The sequence below is a fragment of the Pelecanus crispus genome, chromosome 2 (assembly GCF_030463565.1).
Source record: "Pelecanus crispus isolate bPelCri1 chromosome 2, bPelCri1.pri, whole genome shotgun sequence".
Classification (NCBI taxonomy): Eukaryota; Metazoa; Chordata; class Aves; order Pelecaniformes; family Pelecanidae; genus Pelecanus; species Pelecanus crispus.
The window spans coordinates 3,944,531-3,962,906 of NC_134644.1; the positions used below are offsets into that span (position 1 = coordinate 3,944,531).

The following is an 18,376-nucleotide window of genomic DNA, read 5'->3' on the forward strand; positions in this document are numbered from 1 at the left end:
GCAGGCCTTGCTAACAAGCTTGCCCCCATGCAGCGCAAGACAGAGGCTGTCTAACACGGTCTTCGATGTAGCCATTCACCCTTCCCCTACCTTAAATTACTTTTTTTTTCTTTTTTAAAAACCTTTCACCACTATAGCTCCCGTCACATGGATGCTTTTCCTGCCTAGGAATTCTTGTGCCTCCTCCCCAAACTTCAGAGCGCTGCCTTTGAGAAATGCCAGGTTAACCGGATCACACCAAAGACTAAATCAAAGAACAAGGAAACGCTTCCACTTGTCCTTTTTTTTACCTCAGACCAAGGCAATTAGCCTTTCCATTAGGAGAAAGCCAGTCTTTTCCAATAAAACCCCGTTTTTCTGGAACAGAAGGTCTAAAAGACGAATGGATTAGTCTGCTGAGCCATTACATCTGCTGACTTGAACTGACACCACATTTCCAATATGCTACGGAAACGATGTGGGAATGTGTACTTGGGAAGGAATATTTAGCAAAGTAGTTAAACTCGGCGTGTTGAGAGATTTCCGTGTAGATCTGTTAAGTGTATCTTTGCACAAAAGGATAGGAACCTTTTATGTATCTTGAGGAAATGGCGAGATCTCAAATCACTTGGAAATTTCAAAATATTTGTTCCTCCAGTGACTATTATGTAAACCCAGTACAGAGCCTTGCTGAGGAATCGTTCTCTAAGTAGGTTAGGAAAAGGGAAAGGCAACTTGTATGCAGTCTTGCAAGGGACAAAAGCGGATACAGAAATCAAAGTGTATTTTTAATTTTCCTGCCCGTTTCCCTCAAAGCAGCTGTGGATTTTTTCCAGATGTAGAGAAAACAGCATTTGCAGATATGTACAAAAGTTTATTTTACAAACAGCAACTACTTTTGAATAACAAAATTGCAAAAACATAGACCAACATTAGAAAACCAGCTCGGGGTACATTTTCTATCTGAAGCACAACTGAACAGACTTCACTAAGTAAAAATACTTGCCCTCCCCTTCCCTCACACCCCTCCCCGACCATCAAGCAGATGGAATTTCTTTATAAAGCTTTAATTCAAGATATGAAATAGACATTATTGACTTTGCAGTAATTTTGGACAACTACAATTAATTGATCGACTGTATTTCTATTACCTTTCTCTGGCCTTAAAAATAAAAAGTGAACTCAGATCTGAAATATGACAAAGTCTGATTCTGGAGCAATTTTTTCCTCCAGTAAGTACTGACTGGCAATGTTTATATTTGTATATTTTGTTACACAACTAGCCCACTAGTTCTATTTTCTCAGTAAGGGAAAAAACAAGTTACATTTGTACTTAAAACTATGAAACCGCAACAAACATTACCTTGAGTGAGCAGCGAAAATATTTGTTCAGGACTCTGAAATGGCTGCTACTGTTAGAAACATGCCTGTAAACGTATACTGACTCGAGTAATAAATGTACTTAATTTTAAAAAGCATAAGAAGCTTACAAAATACTGATTCGAAAGGATTACGTGCACACACTTTTTCATGGAACTACAAGAGTAGGAAGGCTTTAAGTCCAGAATTTTGTGGTGTTTTACAAAGTGAAAAACCTATATTATAAGTTCGGTTTTAGGAACCTGTGTACAAATGTCATATTCAGCTGTTCATGAACAGAAACGGAGGGCATCATTGCAGTCTGCAAATGTCACTTTGAACTTTCTTTTCATGTTTCAGAAGTGTACAAAAGCTAATTTTGGATAGCTTAATTCAATCAAAGAGACAGTATGAACTGACGTCTAAGCAAGAAATTACCACTTTTAATTTTCAAAGCTGTTGGGTCCTGATGAGATTAAAAAAAAATCATTTTCAATATTTGAAATCATTTGAGAAAATGAAAGCATCTCAAGATATTACAGAAAGTCAGTAATGAAAACTATTATAATACAACAGTACTCATTAGCTCTAATAAAGCTATGTTAGTCTGTTTTTCACTACAGTCCCCACTTTTCAGGTTACATTATGCCATTAAAAAACTGTTTCTTAGTACACAACTTTCTAAACACTGAAAAACTTTACAAATTATTTTAAATCAATCAGAATATTGCAAAAATTACTCAACGCTCTTCAGCTTAAATCTATGGGGTTTTTTTCAAACCATTTAGCTGTAACATGGAGTCATTTTTGGTATTAAACTTTACTTTGAAAGTATTATCCATGCTTTTTATCAGGCATACTGGTATTTTTGTAGTCATGTCACTTTACCAATATATAGTTCAATATCTGCAGTATCAATATCCGACATTGCCTATGGCAAATGGGATACGTCTACAGACATTTTATAAAGGAACCATTACAGTTTGTTTTCTCAAAAAATCATCATCATGTAAGTTTTTTAAAAAACGCTTTGAACGAACTCATTATATACTCGATGGTTTACAACATTCAACTTGGAAGTGTGTTGAAGTATGCCAAGCACTGTAACACGAACTGAAATGAAATTCAAAAAGTGTTTAGAAACATTTTTTTAGACTCTTAAGAACATTGCTGTTTATCACAAAATTCACTTCTATACATAAAAGTTTAGACAAGTTGGATATTAAGATGAAAACTAATTCATCCCACTTTTGCTCACTGCTTGTCAGTTTGACAATTCCCATTGTGTATAATCTCACTCTTTTCAGCAGACTTCTGTAATATCACAGTACAGCAAGGATTAAGACAGAGTGGCAGGCTTTATTTTCATCACCTAGTTGTTGTGTATATACTGTATAGAATGCAATAATCAACAAACAAGACAGTAAGCAACCCACCTTCCAGCATTAAAAAAAGCATTTTAATAAACTAGAAATGGCAGCCTTTGTAAGAAGTTTTCTTCACAGTTTTATAGTTGCTAGCATATATTTAATAGTAACAGGCAGAAAGCCCGAAGGTGTTTATAAACATACTTGAAGACAGTACTGATTGCTGCACCCAGAAAAGTGGTGGCAGCAAATTCACCTAAGTGTCATTCATGGCTTGGAAAATCCAATTCAAGGAAATAAAAATGTTTTTTTTTTTTTCTATGTTGTAAAAGTAGCATTTGACATAAAAAAAATTTTAAAAAAAAACCTGTTGGGTTGAGCTCAGTACTATACCATAAGTATACAGTCAAGTGTGTTCACTGTTACATGGTAAAGTTCCAGCTAACTCAGTTAACGCCCTTCAACTTCACCTGTGACACTGTCAAAACAGTTTTTTTTAACTTAGCACTGAAAAAATTATTAAATACAGTTTCTATCATCAAAGAAACGTTTTCAGCTGTATCTGCTGCTTTCGCTGGGACTTCGATTGTTAGAGTAACTGCGATCACTTTCACTGTCAGAGCCATAAGATCTACAAAGAAAAGATTAAAATGCCTCAAAATTGTATTTTGAGCTTCAAATTCAAAATTGCATCACGTAAAAAATAGTCAAGACAGATACACACGAGACAAAAAAGCCATACAAGAAGTCTTTACAGTATCATATTTCATATAACTGAAGCATTCATTAAGGGAGACTCAAAATAATCATTAACTTTACATGATGGAAACCCTGTGTAACTCAAGTCAAACCATGCTTGTAACCACAAAATTTCTTGCTTTCTCTGATACAGCTAAGAAATCATCCAGAATAACTGTTTTTGTAAATGCTAATAGCTGAGAAGTATATTCTAACAAATATAATTTCATATTGTGTTTCTCAACTAAGATAATTTCACAACTCCTTGCTTTATACATTGCAGTTTTTCATTTGAAGAAGGGTCTTAAGAATTAGGCCCCATAACAACAACAGGAGTGTCTGAGTGTCTGCAGAGTGGAAGTTGTAGATTAAACTACTTTGGCTTATCCAGAAGAATTTCAAGCTCAGCACCTGGCCAATCATCAAGATAGAGTCCAGATAGTTTCAGACAAGCCACAGGACTTCTTCAAATTACACAGAATAAACTTTCATTAGAGATTTTCTAGCCTTGTGTCTGAAGGAAAGCTTTCTAAAAGAAAGACGAGCATATCCTAATCCAACATTGTTTCTCTGAAGCTTCCCCACATCCTAAACCAATGATTTTGTAAGTCTACTTCCACACTCGTTGTTAATCTCATTAATTTCCCCTCAAACACAAGATGAAAGTTGTCTTACTGTCAGAACTAGATGGGGAAATGGGTGAGGGCAAAGTCCATTAAGAGCTGGTACAACGTTGTGGAAAAACGAGTACGGAGGACAGCAGAGGATGAAAATTTACAGTCGTCTTACAGATCTGCCCGATTTACCACTGACTTAATATGGGACATATTAAAAGGTACAAACCACATAAACACCCATATGTACTCTCTTCTCTCTCTCTGTGTCTCTATCTCCTGTTCCACTTCTGATCTTTGCAAAACATGCTCAAGTGCACCTATATAATTCCCCTGGACTGAGTAGAATAAAATTTATCCTAAATTCATCGGAAGCACATCAGATTTGCAGGTGAAATGTTCTTTCAAAATATGTTCTAGGAAGTTAGAATTAATTCTGTATAGCACTGCAAGTTTTAATTTCCCTTCCAGATTTTTTTTTTGAAATATGCTTTTGCAGTCTAACCAAAACGAATTTACTATCCAATGGAATTCTTTGCATACCAGGTAGCTCTTAATCCGTAACAGGGCACTTGATTTAAGTCTTGGGAGCTAATTCATTGTAGTTTTCAAGAAACATTTAAAATTATTTAAAAAACACAAAGGTGCTTATTTTGAATGCATATATACAAAGAACTGGAGCCTTCTCAAGTCTTTCTTACTCTAGTTTCTTCCCCATCCTAAAATTTAGTATATCGTAAATTCTGATTTCCTCACTCACACACTTGCTCTAATTTTAATTGGTTTTAATTATTACTTTTAGTAAAAATGTATTTCTTATGCTGGGGGGGGGGAACATTAGCCTTCATGAACACTGTAAGTATGTATTTCGCAAATTCTTTTGCATAAATACAGTGTGAAAGTCAGGCAGGCAAACACATACCTGGATCGCCTATCGTAACTTCTAGATCTTCGATAGCTGTCACTCCTTTTACTTCTACTTCGACTTCTGCTATAGTAACTATCATATGTGTATGACCTACTTTAAAGGGAAAAGAAAGTAACTGTAAATTTACAATTTCTTGTCTAAAATGCTACTTATTTTAAATGTCTGTTTTAAAGACATTTATATACAGAGATGAGTGGCTATATAGAAATTACTTTTGGAGGATGTGGCAAACAGAATAATTCTACATTTTATAACAGTTTAAATACAAAACCAAGTATCTTCAAAACCACAGTAATATCTCAAGTTTATAAATCTAGAAAAGACTTACTAAGCACTTACAAAGTTTTGTGTTTTCTCTACAAGTTATAGATACAGTAAAAATCTTGTTTGCTAATACTTCCGAAAACAAGTTAACAAAGTGATTCCATTTATAACTCATTTTTATTTTAACAATAAAGGGAAATGTGTTCACTATTACTTACCTCGTATCATCACCTATAACTGTAATGCCAGGATGCTTTGGTTATTTTCAACTTTTAAAAGTGTCTTATGTTGATTTTGCTTTAATTCAAGTTGCTATCATGATACTATATTTTTAAGTACCATAGATAAAGGGGCATTCTTATACTAAGGTATTTTTATAAGAAGTGTACTTATTGCAGAGTTTGTATAAAACTATAATCCATACCTGGATCGACTGTGATGACCATAAGAACTACTTCTGGATCTACTTCTACTATAGGTTCGACTGACAAAAACAAAACCACAGAGACATTTTACGTTAATCAGAAACAAGTGCTGAAGAGAGTGAGGGGGGAGGGGGAGCGAGAGGAGAAGAACATGTTTTGCTCAGAATTCCTTATCCACACTACGAAACATTAAACAAAATTATTTCTCACTAACGGGAAATTGTGAACTCTGACTATTCTAACTTGCACATTTCACGTCAATACTTCAGACTGCAGCATGCATAGTTAAGCGCGCTTCCAACTCGCTCAGAGACTGAAGCATCGGACTGCTGTGCCTCATTTACTGGTTTTGGACACCCCCCAACACTATCTCTAATTAGAGAAACTTACCTACGACTCTTGTAACTGTGGTAAGAACTACTTCGACTTCTTGACCGATCTCTACTATACCATCCTCTGCTTCGGCTTCTTGTATAGCTTCTTGATCTACAATCAATGAACAACTTTGAAAAGCACAAAATAGAATATAACTGAAGAGAAGAGCAGCAGAAAACAGGAAGGAAAAGCATTATAAAGCTTTATCTTTTAAGCTAAGTATTTATTCCATACTTGCTAAACGACATAGTGCTGTATAAAAGACAGACATGAGTTGAAAAAGAAAAATGTGCCTTAAAAATATCAGAACTTAAGTTAACATGGTAGGCTGTGGGAATAGCACAAACTTCTTACCTATATGAATACGTAGAACTTCGGGATCGACTTCTTGAGTGACTGTAAGATAGGGACCTTGTTCTGTGTCTGGATTTAGATTCCGATTTACTTCGTGACCTACTCAGACTCCTGGACGGGCTATTGTCATCTCTACTTGGAGATTCTTCCTCACTGGAACTTTCTTGGTTCCTTGGCCTTCGATTTAGCCGTGCTGTTTTTCTAACTTCATCAAACAGAGATCCAGGCCTTACTTTATTTTTAGCTTTTATTTCAATTCTTAAACCTGCTGGTTTAGGCTCTGGTGCTGAAGCTACTGTCTTAACTTCTGCAGCAGTACTAATTGTTGCTGGTTGTAGATTACCAACACCTTGCAAAGGCTTCCATTTATTATCTGCCGTATTGCTTTGCGTGTTTTCAGTAATTTCACTTTTTAAACTACAGTCTTTAGCACTAGACACAGGCACAGAGTTATTTTCTTGCCTTCCCGTTTCTTTTTCTTCTTTAACATTAACGAAGTCTATAATATTGTTTCCTAGTTTGACAGCATCTTGTTCAGGGCTCTCAACCAGTAAATCTTTGTTTATGCTAGCACTTAAAGCCTGAGTTTTAGCAGTGAGAATGACAGGAGACAAAATGTCCACATCAACCTTCCCTGGTGAGTTACGATCTGGAGTACAAATCTCCATGTTGTCATCTGTCTGAATAACATCTTCCAATCCGTTCTGGTTACTTTCTTCAGCTTGTTTAATCTCATTCTTGCAAGCAGCCACGTTTATTCCTGAGTTTAAAATACTGGTTGAAGCGTTCGTTTCGATGCTATCTTTATTAAGGTTACTGCGATCTGGTGAGGCATCACATGTAGTGTTTTTACCCAAAAGGTTTTCATCCACACAAGACTTTTCACCATTTCCCATTTTATCTTTGACTATTTCATCCTTTTCATAAACTTGGGTTTTATCCTTTATGTCCCTGGTAAGCTGCTTTTCTTTTTTATCATCCTTGGTAACCGGCTTTTCATTTATCTCATCATCATCTTCTTCACCAAACTCCAGTGGGGGCTGCCAATGAAACATTTCTTTTCTTTTCTGAACTTTGTGTTTCTTCTCTTTTTTCCCTTTTGATTTTTCTTTTGCTTTTTTGGAATGTGACTTTTTAAGAGTTTTTTTCGACCCATGTTTGTGTTTTTTTGACTTTCCTCTAATGTTTGTTGAGCTAGAACAAGAACTGTCAGACTCAGAAGATGACAACTGCTTGCTTGTCTTCCAAGTACAATCAGAATCCAGAAAGCCTTCTGAAGAATTTGATTGTTTTTTTACCCTCTTGGTAACGCTCAGCTCTGTATCAGATCCTGATGTGGCCTCTCCTTCTTCTTTACTAGAGGAAGGTCTGGAATCTCCCCTGTTATGCCTTGCCTCTCCTCTTTCGGAATTTGATTCAGAGTCCCATTTACTACCTGAATAGGATTTTCGTTTAGTTTTTGCACCACCTTTAGGTTGTTCAGAAGATTTCTCCTTTGCTGCTTTCTTCTTAGCATGATCAGATTCCCGCTCACACTTGGATTTCTCCTCCCCTCTCTCAGAACTTAAGCTATTTTTATCCTGTTTCTGAGTATCTCCTTCTAATTGAAAACGGCCTTCTTTTTCTTGGACTACTTTCATTTTGGCAGAACGCTCGCTGTCAGTAGAGAAGTCTGAAGATGATAAACTGTCACTCTCTTTCAGTCCTTGAGAAGACTCATCATAGTCTTTCGTACACTTACAAGGGAGAGTACTTTCAGAGCTTGTTTCTTGCCTCGGTTTAAGAGACCGAGCATTTTGATCATTTGATGCAGATTTTCTTTTGTTTCTGTGTCTATCATCATCACTAAGGGAATAATAAGATGTCGACTCGCTATAACCTGACCTGTCACTGCGGTATTTACTCAGTGATGGTGATCTGCCAGAAGAACGAGATTTTGTCCTAGAGCTAGATGGACTTCTAGATCTCGTATAAGATCTTGAGTACGACCTACTTCGAGAGGACCTGCTTCTTGATCTTAGCCAACTATCTGAGCTTCTGTCACTACGATACTTGGAACAACCGCTTCGATCACTGTCTGAACTCCTCTGTCGCTTACGGTATGAGGAAGAAGTGTTAGCCTCTTTAATAACTACTAAATTGTAATTAGTTTGTGTGGGTATTAAATGGCTTGTTTTAGCTTTCATTTCCTGAATTCGCTCGTAAGATGGCTTCCATGGTTTTTGCCCAGGTTTCCACCTTGAAGGTGGTGGGCTGTCACTTAAGGGTATAACAGGGAGGTTTTCTGGGACAACTGGTGGTATGACAACTTTATCACTAGGGAGTATAACTGCTCTTACAGGCTCCGCAGTCTTCGTCAACTTACTTTCATTTAATCGTGTTGAAATATTTCGTGGAGAACTGGAAACCGTCTTTTGATGCCTAGGGTTAGAACTTGACCTTGACCTACTTCGAGAACGTGATGATTTAGAGGCTGATCTTGATCTAGAACTTCGCCGGGAATAAGATCTTGATTTAGACCTAGATCTGGATCTGGACCTAGACCTGTAGTATGATCGAGTCCCTCTGCTTGATAAAGTCGATGAACTCTGGTCTTCCTTATCAGATTTAGACCAGTCTCTTCTGGATGAACGTCTAGAAGACAGTGAAGAAGAACGAGATTTCCTCTCACGATCACAAGATGATTTTGTCCTCCTGAGGAAGGAATGAGAGGATTCTACATCTGATGAGGCTGATGTTTTCTTTTTTTTTGTTTGCTTGTGCTTCTTGAAGTGCTTCTGCTTTTTAGATTTCTTTTTGTGTTTCACCTTCTTTTTCTCCTTTCTGTGCTTTTTGTGATGGCTGGGATATCTCACAGTGCTTAGATCAGAATAACCGTTACGTGACCAGGATCTTGATCTCCGGGATGCACTTCTTTCATCCCATCTGCTTGTACATGGATCACTCAACCTTAAAAACACACAAGCAAGTCCCACACAAAGTGGAAATTCTTTAAGAAAAAAAAAAACAACTGATAAACTAAGTATTTTCCCCTCCTCCACAGCAATTAATGACGTTTAAAAACAACTACCACCCTCCTTTACTATCAGACAACTGTGTTTTGACTGAGCTTGTTACACTCATTTTAAGATATGGAATTACACTACTATCAAGAGAGCTACTTCTAAGAAATGCGTTAGCCAACATCAGCAAATTTTGCATACGGTAGAACCTGTGTAAAGAGAACTAATGTTTAATGTTAAGTCCACAGGACTTTGGGTAGTTACACCTACAACTATGGGATTCATAAGTCACGTTTAAACACACTTCATCTTATTTACTATTCTTTTAGCTGGTACGCTGCAATATATCAACAAACTGAATGCACTCAGTATATAAAAAGGGTTACCGTAAACATTTGCTGTTATTCAATAATTATTATACATACTATTCTTCAGTTTTGCTTTTGGGGTTTATCTATTGTAGTTTGATACAAGCTCATATTTAGTATCAAGCAATCAGAAATTCCAGAGCGCTGGCTTCCATCACAGAGCTTGAAACTGCAGAAAATACATATAACTAAAACAATATAGGATTGGTGGATCTGATTGTCTTATTTGGTATCCAGAGAAACCATACAACCAAGTTTGAGGCTAAAGGAAATTTGACATGACTAGCTCTACGGAAAGCAATAGGAAACTGGACATGTCAATTAATCACTTCTTAAATAAATATCCAAGATGGCACCATCAGAAACAACTCTTCTGACCTTCTGACACTTTTCTGCATGTGTTCATCCGGTGTCACATTAGCAAAGTAGAAAGGTTTTAAGAAAGTTTTCCACTTCTAATTTTCAGAATTTAAATGGTATGTGTTACGCACAAAGATATTTACATTTTTTTATTCAAACATGAATGACATGGTACATCCGCACAATCTATTAAACCTTGTGTAAAAAACCCAAGACATTTTAAATTTGTAGTAAGGATCTTACTTATCGCCTTTACTCCACTTTTCTCCACTAGGTGGTCTGTATGTTCGTAATCTCTGCATTTCCTCTTTCCAGTGAGGAGGGGTCTCACTGCTCTCATCATCATCGGATTCAGAACACGATCGTGATCGAGGTGGGGTGTGATATCGCTACGAAAACAAAGAAAGATAGCTGAAGAACATATTTTTCTTTAAAAGAGACTGGATAATACAGAAAATATACCGTGACTCGTACACATATCCTCCTAACACAAGCCAGACAACGTTATCCATACAAAGTCCATGAAGAAAACACAAATTCTAGATTTCCTGCCAAAAATACTCACTTTTGTTATGCATGTATCCCACATATGAGACTGGATTACATAGCTAACTATCTTTTCGTAGTCCAAGAGCATTTCTCAAAGCTTGAGAGGAGCCAGCTAAGCCATTTTTCCAAAACATAAAAGGAAAAGGTCATGGATTCCCTTTACATAATACCTTTTGAAGTAACACTATTACTGCAGATAACCAACTTTTTTTTCAGGATACTAAAGCACAGATGTTTCACTTCAGTTAGCAGACACTTAACTGTTGTATGGGTAAAGACAAGGCCTATTTCAAGTGTTAGTGCTGTTGAACCCTTCAGAAATGGGAATCCAGTTTAAGACACTTTCCAAGCAAAAAATAAACAAATAACAATAATCTTTCACAAAAGTGCAATGAAGCTTCATACTTAAAAAATTATGTTTAGGCACAGCATTTAAGTAGATAATAAGAGCTACTTGTGCAGCAGAGAAAAAAACTCTAATATTGCTAACTCATTATTTTCCATTACCCAGTTGGATACACACTTAGGTAAATTCTGTGAGGAAATTAGATGCTCCTTGACTCAATAAAGAAAAACGTCTGGGTTTTCCTCAATTATTTTGAGCCACTTATAAAAACAAGCAATACGTGGAAAAAAAAAAAATTTCCCCCCAGAATAAAACCAGAAAGATGCATGTATTGGTTTATTCAGTTAATTACAGGCAGAAGTCTTTAAAACACCCTGTTTATTTAAAAAAGTAAAGACAACCTGCCATGAAGATTTGGAGGTTCCTATCCTTTGAGCTGAAGCAATGACTACTTAAAAAAAAAAAAACAACAAAAAAAGCTTCTACAGATGAATGGCATATAATGGGTTACTAAGGTTTCATGGACCTCCCTAATTTTCTCATATTACACTCAGGAGTCTCTCAGAATATAAGAGGATTCAAAACTCAAACAAATACCTTGAAAACATCAAACAAGTTCACCCTGGATAGAAACTGTTGCTAATCAGACTATTAGAGATGGCAGAAAAATGTGTTTCTCCAACTAATTGCTAGCCCTAAATTATTTCCGATATTACTGGTTTTCATTTTTAATTTTGCCAAGAGGGTGCCAAAATTGCAAAAAAGACAGACACAGACACCCAAATCTCTGGCAAAAGCCAATTCCACTCAGCTTTAAACTATTTTTCCAGCAGTCTCTGTTTACATAAAGATTTCAAAACATTCTGTTTAAAAGGCTTCCTTTAGTGGATATCACAAGTGTCAAACAAATGAAAGCTGTCAGATGCAGCAAGGACAGTGATCAGATTTATTGTCAAGGCTGGCAAATAAGGCTTGGTTCTCAGGCAAGGCCCAAACACTACGATACTTTGTTCCATGCTAGGGCCATCTAAGCTGTTAATTTTGTGGCTTAAAATAATTGCATCATGGGGATCAGTAGAAAAGTATTTCTCGTATCCAGTGGCTATCATGTAAGAAAATTATGCTCAGGAGTCTCAGTTAAGACCATTCTAACAAAAAGTGTCTTCAGCTCTACAGATACTGATCTCTCCGTATAAAGTTTTTTGTTTTTTTGAGGACTTCCACTTGCACAAAAATTTGTCAGGACCAAGCCTTGGTTTCCTTTACGGTTACCCAAATGCCACCTGCTAAATTGATCCAGGAAAACATTCTAAAGGGGAAGAATATGCTCAGTCATGGTATGCTACAATTTGAAATACACCAGAATCAAATGCACAATTCCAAAAGCTTTTCTTACTTTTTCCCTCTTCTACTGACCGAAAAACAACAGCGTAGCTGTGCAGTGTTCTGGACCCTGTATTGTGGGTTATTAAAGAAGAGACAAGAAAAGTTTTGCTTGAGTGCAGTGGCACTCACACAAAAGCAAAAGTCTTCAGGACATCAGAGACTTGACGTAGAAGTGAAATCTGTGTAAAAAGCAGCCGCCTTCAGAGAGGAAGGTTGGGGGGCGAGGGTGAAAGTGGACCGAGTCTGTGCGTCTGTAAAAATGCTTCACTACCAGCACGGCAAAAAATTAACTTCTTGCCCATGCAGTGTCACCTATGAAATTACATGGACTTGATCTCAGCCAGTACAGATGACAAAATTAGCTAAAGTAGCTAAAAAAAGGAAACAAAAGGTTGACTTAAAATGTCAAAAAGCAGAACCATGTAAGTGATTCTGCCAAAGTTGCCAACAAAAGTGTTGTTTCTTAGCAATGTATGGACAATCATCAGAAGATGCAAATACCAGAAGTCTGGAGGACAAGCAATATACGTCAGAAAGGGCTGTATACACTTGGGACACTGTAGAACAGCTTTGTCTACTGTTACATGTTACAGTCCTAAGGCTTAACAGAAACAGCAAGGAAATCCAATGAGTCAAGAAGAGTAAAAGCTCTTGTCACTTCTCATTACTTTAGATCTTGTGGCTTGCATGGGATAAATCTGGCTGAATTCATTCCAGTCTTTAAAAACAAATAATTTTGTTCTTATGTTTGAAGATTTCTTGTAGCTGAGGAGTAAGTATTTGTTTTCCCAAACAATCTTTAGATAAAAAGATGTTAACAAGAAGGATGGAAAAAAAAAAAGCATTATAAAATGAACTGCCTGACAGCAAGATTTCAACCTTCTAAGCCAGAATCTACAACATGTCAACAATAGTTAAGTGTCACACAAAGCCTTCAAGGAAATTCAAAGCTCAAGGTCAGAGAAGATACTCTGGGTGAGAGGAAAGAAAAAAAAAGAATAATTGTTACATACTATCGTGCCTCTTCCTTTAATTTTTCGTCCGGATTTAGAGACTGATGGTTTCTGGTCAGTCAGAACTGGCGTAGCTTCAAGAAGCTTCCTACATAAATTAATAAGATACAAGCTTACATGGCAAAATCCCCCAAATTAGCTTAAACTATTTTTAAGTTAATAATGCAAAGTATTAATCTTATTCTTTTGAGAGATGGCAGAACTGAGAATTCAGTGAATTCCCCAAGAAACGAAGCAAGCCACACACCATTCTGCAATGAAAGGCAAATCAACATATACTTGTTTTCAACCAAATGCACAGCCTATCTGACCTCTCTACATGTAAATAAATGCTAACAATGAACTTGAAAAGTACTCTGTTAAAACGGTACATGGCTTTTCTAAAGAGGTTAGCTTGTGTTTGGTGGACAAATCATGAAGACAACATGGGCAGAATAATTTCAGGATCTCAGCAGTTACACAACGATATCTTGGCGTAGGGAATGGCAATTCACAATAGCCAACAGGTTCTAAAGCCGTCCTTCTTTCCTAAGCAACAAGAGGTAATTCAGCGCTCCTTTTTACTGTTTGCGTAATATCCTCAAAAGAAGCAGTTACTAAGGCTTTGGAAACATGAGTAAAGTAATGTTTCAAGAAAAGGCTTACAGGAGACAACGCCATTAACTGAAATAATAAAAAAAAAGAAACAAACCACAAAGTGATTTGACAGCTATCTGGCAATGTAATGTATTAGCTCCTGTGAGTCCAAAAGCAAAGAAGTTTGATAGAAAAAGAATCTAACTGCAATTTAGTAGAGGTGGAAAACACAAGTTGAAAATAACTTCTAAACTCATGACTTCCATTATATCAAAAGGAGAGTATTTTCTCTTATCGTCAAAATCATAGATGGGTCATAAAATTCTGGTTGACTCTTTTTGAACCACAAGCTGCTCCTTCACTCTAAGACAGATGAAAAATCACCTCTTCCAATCCCAAGTTTCCCTTGCAATCAATTATTTGCTGTGGTTTACATTGCAAAATTTTTTTCTGGAATTATTCACTCATTTTCCTGCATCACTGTAATTGAGTTTAAGGTTGTAACTTGCATGATCCTTAAGGACCAATGAAACTAACTCATTAGATTTCACTGAAAAACCCTGACACAGGTTGTCAGGAATATTACAATGAAAACTGTAAAAAGGACAATTAAATTACCTCATTCAGAAATTCTGACACTGCAGCAATCATTTGCTATCAGTACTAGTAATACAATGTTAGCAGGAAAATTTTATGCATAGCTTCCACCAAGTCAACATAACAAGAAAGCTCAATGATTCTTACGGTTCAGGTTCTACATTGACAACAGGCACATCTCTTCTTAGCAAAAATCTATTTTCAGGCACTGGAGGAATTTCTTCAGGACGTACCACAGGTTTGTCCCTCTTTGTGCTAACATCGACTGCCTTTTCTGTTATATCACTCTTGTCAGAAAGGCTGCTATGGGGAAAAATAAGTTGATAAATCAAAATTAACTGTCAACTCAAAACCACCACTTTTCAAAAGCAAATTCCAGAACAAGCCCATATGATGCACTGAGCCTTAAGATGGCTTAACCAAAGCATATTTCATTAACAACTCGTTTTATGCTAAAGGAAGGATGGTGCACTGTTATTGGAAAGAAGGTTCAGTTCCCGCTTTACAGAGAATAATTTTGATTTTAATGTGCTGTTTGTCATTAAATATTTTTGAAATATAATAAAATACCAAAGATCTCTTACTTGCCTAATGTCTCACTATGACACAGGCATAGTGAGTCCTAAATACTTTATCATGCTGAGGCTTACTTGAAAGTCGCTCTAGCTTCTGTCTACAAAGATCTTAAACTGTTTCATAGAAAAAGCTACCCAACAAGCTGCTCTTTTTTATTGTTTGGGTTTTTTTGTTCATAACAATCAACCATCAAAATCCAAACTTATAGAATAAAAGCACCTTCATATTCATTGCTCAAGTATTTAATGAAAAAAAGAGTAGAATTTCTCAGATTTCTCTGAAATTCTTAAGTATAAAAGACTAGTCACCGTCTTTGGTTTGAGATTCGCTTGCACCTTGGATCCTCTTTCTTCCTCTCTTCCTTTCTTCGTTTTCTTGATTGTTTGGTTTTAGCTCTTCTTTTACGCTTTCTTCTTCTGCTTCTTTCATTTTCAGCTTCACTTTCAGATGAAGTTTCTGAAGAGCTTGATGCACTGGAGGAGGAGTCTGAAGCTTCTGAGTCAGAACATACTTTCTTCTTCTTCTCCAAAGCTTAAAACAGATATTTTAAATTTACAGTGTGTTCATATGCACATATGTTTATTGTGTACATATACAGCACAAAATATACAATTTCATATATGTATAAATACACATACGTACTGCTCCAGGGAACTCCGTGCATAAGCTACAGACTTTTTCCAGTGAGTTACATTAAAGTATAGTAAGTCATAATTGTGTCCAGTCTAAACCCATATCAACAAAATGATACCAATATTTTCCAGCACAGACAATTGTAAAAAAATTTCTTCAGTTGCTATGAAGTGAACTGCAAGAAGTTCCATGCACAACTTCCACCATAGAAGATGACATATCAATGCAAAGACAAAACGTTCTTAAGTCATACACAGTAACTTTATAACTGAAGTTGAACATTAACTTGCGCCAAGCTAATAAAAAGAAAGGCTGAGAAATAAGCATAATTTTAAGGAGGGTTCTCCCCATTTTCTCCTTTGAAAATGTATTTTAGGTTATAACACTGAATTCGCACCTTTTGGTTAGAATATAATACACAGAAAAGCAAAGACCACTTATAGTAAAAAAAAATTAGTTTCCTTAGAAAGCAATGCACAGGTTACAAAACAAATAAGAAAGAGTTAGTCTCAGTTGTGTATTTCTTATTTTTAAAACTTTGTCATTAGCTCCTTTCTGCATCCTCATACTTTTACATTATCTATCCTCTTGACTTTCTCTGCAGGACATAACCACATTATCCTTAAGGAAAGTCAAAAGTGGAGTAGAAAACTAAACTTATAACACTCCACTACTTTACAGCAACTGTCTAAACATATATTTAAGATCATTTATTCCCTATGAATTCTCATGAAAAGGAAAGTTATGTTGACTGCATATATTAACATTACACGATCTTAAAATAAACCTTTGGAAACTGCACAAAATTCAACTTCAAGAAAAGCTTATGTTTGTGCCTCCATCTTTCAGACTCAGAAAAATAAGCTCTAATTACTTTTTGAGTACATCACATTAAGCTCAAACATTAATTAAGGAGATCAGGAAGCAGGCATACATTTCCCAAGGCACAAAGGTTTAGGTCAGAAAACCTCTTCCCTTGCTGTTCCTTCCTCACCTACACCGAGCTTTAAGTTTTAAAGGCTTGTGAAAATTAAGATTCTAGAGATTCACCATATTGATTTCTAGACGTTGGCATAATTTTTATACCCTCTGAAAACAATGTCAACATTCAATTAACTTCAGGTATATGTATGCTTACCATCTTTTGCTGATTTTGTAACAAGCACCCCACAGTCAATAACTCGTACATCTGCATAGGGCCTACTTGCAGTATCAGTTTTCAGATTTTCTATTTGTTCTATTACTTCAAAACCAGAAATAACGAGTCCAAAGACAACATGTACACTGCAAAAATAAAATATTTGGAAAGTACAAACACTTATATACTGCTGTAATTATTTTCCAATGAATTTCAGATTTAAAAAGTTATTCTGAAAGGGAAACATTCAGCTTCACTGGCATCGTCTGGCTATTAAAAATAGGATTTTCATTACTTTTACATTTACAACAATGCTAAGATTTCATGCAACGTGAAACAGAGGTCCACTCCAGTTCTATTTCAGAGAATTACTTGATGTCATTCTACTCTATTCTACACGGGCAGAGCAAACAGATCATAACTTCTAATCCATCTTTCTATTTTTGAAAATTTGTGCAAGAGAGACATCAAGAGTCCATAAATAAAGATGACAAAGTACAGTTTTCCCCATAGAATAGGCATTTATAGGTCTATACATACAAACTCAGCATACAAGTTCCCACTGGCATTGCAGGGACAGTTATAATTAGGAATCCCCAGTTTTGTTCTACCATACCACGTTTCTCTGTCCTTCTTCCATTTGCCCTATAACTTATACTTCCAGGAACTAATATATTTTGGAGATAAAAACCATGCCTCAAAAATAGAGTACGACCCAAATATATTAAACTTGACATTTCAACTCACTGATTTATGGACTGAGAGCAGCAACCAGTTTTAAAGAAATTAATGTTAGGATTTAAGACCTTCCAAGTCTTTTACCAGCTATAGGAAATAAGTTGCAACTTGAAATTTTTATAGAACTGGAACTTTTGCTTTCCATCTTGTTCTACTGTATCTTCCACAGAATTAAGAATTTGTTTCCCCACTGTTGTCTACTTTCAGTATAACATAAGAGGACTTACAACCTTCAAATTTTAACTATCATTGGAGAAAGTATAAAGGATTCTTACCCATCGAGATGAGGAGCAGGTTTTGTTGTTCTGTTTGACAAACAGCAAGATGGTAAGATGGTAAAAAAAAATAATCAGGGATTCAGATGAAGTAAAAGAGGAAAATGGCACAGAAAAAAAAAAAAAAAAAAGAGGTGAAGGTAAGACAAAAAAAATAGTGAAAAAAACCAGTTACATACATGGAATTAAAAAACTTCACAGATTATACACACAGGCTTTTTTTAAACTTTTACATGAAATTTGTTTGAAGTTTCACTAACTGTGCATACTTGAAAGTTGTACCAAGTGTCATTTTATGCATGCAATAAAACAATCTTCAAATAAGTGTCTTTAAATACACATTCAAATATAGCTCACTAACATTTTTACTCACAGAGAAGATACAATTTAGCAATAAATATTGGGTAACTAAAGGG

The 18,376-nt window shown here is 36.0% G+C and overlaps 1 protein-coding gene across 1 annotated transcript in view; it reads right to left on the bottom strand.

Moving 5' to 3' along the window:
- Positions 1–1,078: 1,078 nt before the first annotated feature.
- Positions 1,079–18,376, bottom strand: part of NKTR (natural killer cell triggering receptor) — a 46,046-nt gene continuing 28,748 nt past the window's right edge. Inside the window, exons 6-16 of the mRNA XM_075705631.1 lie at positions 17,961–17,990; positions 16,948–17,093; positions 15,485–15,707; positions 14,748–14,903; positions 13,428–13,515; positions 10,377–10,522; positions 6,404–9,352; positions 6,065–6,160; positions 5,674–5,733; positions 4,980–5,078; positions 1,079–3,336 (exon numbers count right to left, since the gene is read on the bottom strand). Of these exons, the coding sequence (XP_075561746.1) occupies positions 3,258–3,336; positions 4,980–5,078; positions 5,674–5,733; positions 6,065–6,160; positions 6,404–9,352; positions 10,377–10,522; positions 13,428–13,515; positions 14,748–14,903; positions 15,485–15,707; positions 16,948–17,093; positions 17,961–17,990 (4,072 nt within the window). The 3' untranslated portion in view covers positions 1,079–3,257. The remainder of the gene's footprint in view (positions 3,337–4,979; positions 5,079–5,673; positions 5,734–6,064; positions 6,161–6,403; positions 9,353–10,376; positions 10,523–13,427; positions 13,516–14,747; positions 14,904–15,484; positions 15,708–16,947; positions 17,094–17,960; positions 17,991–18,376) is intronic.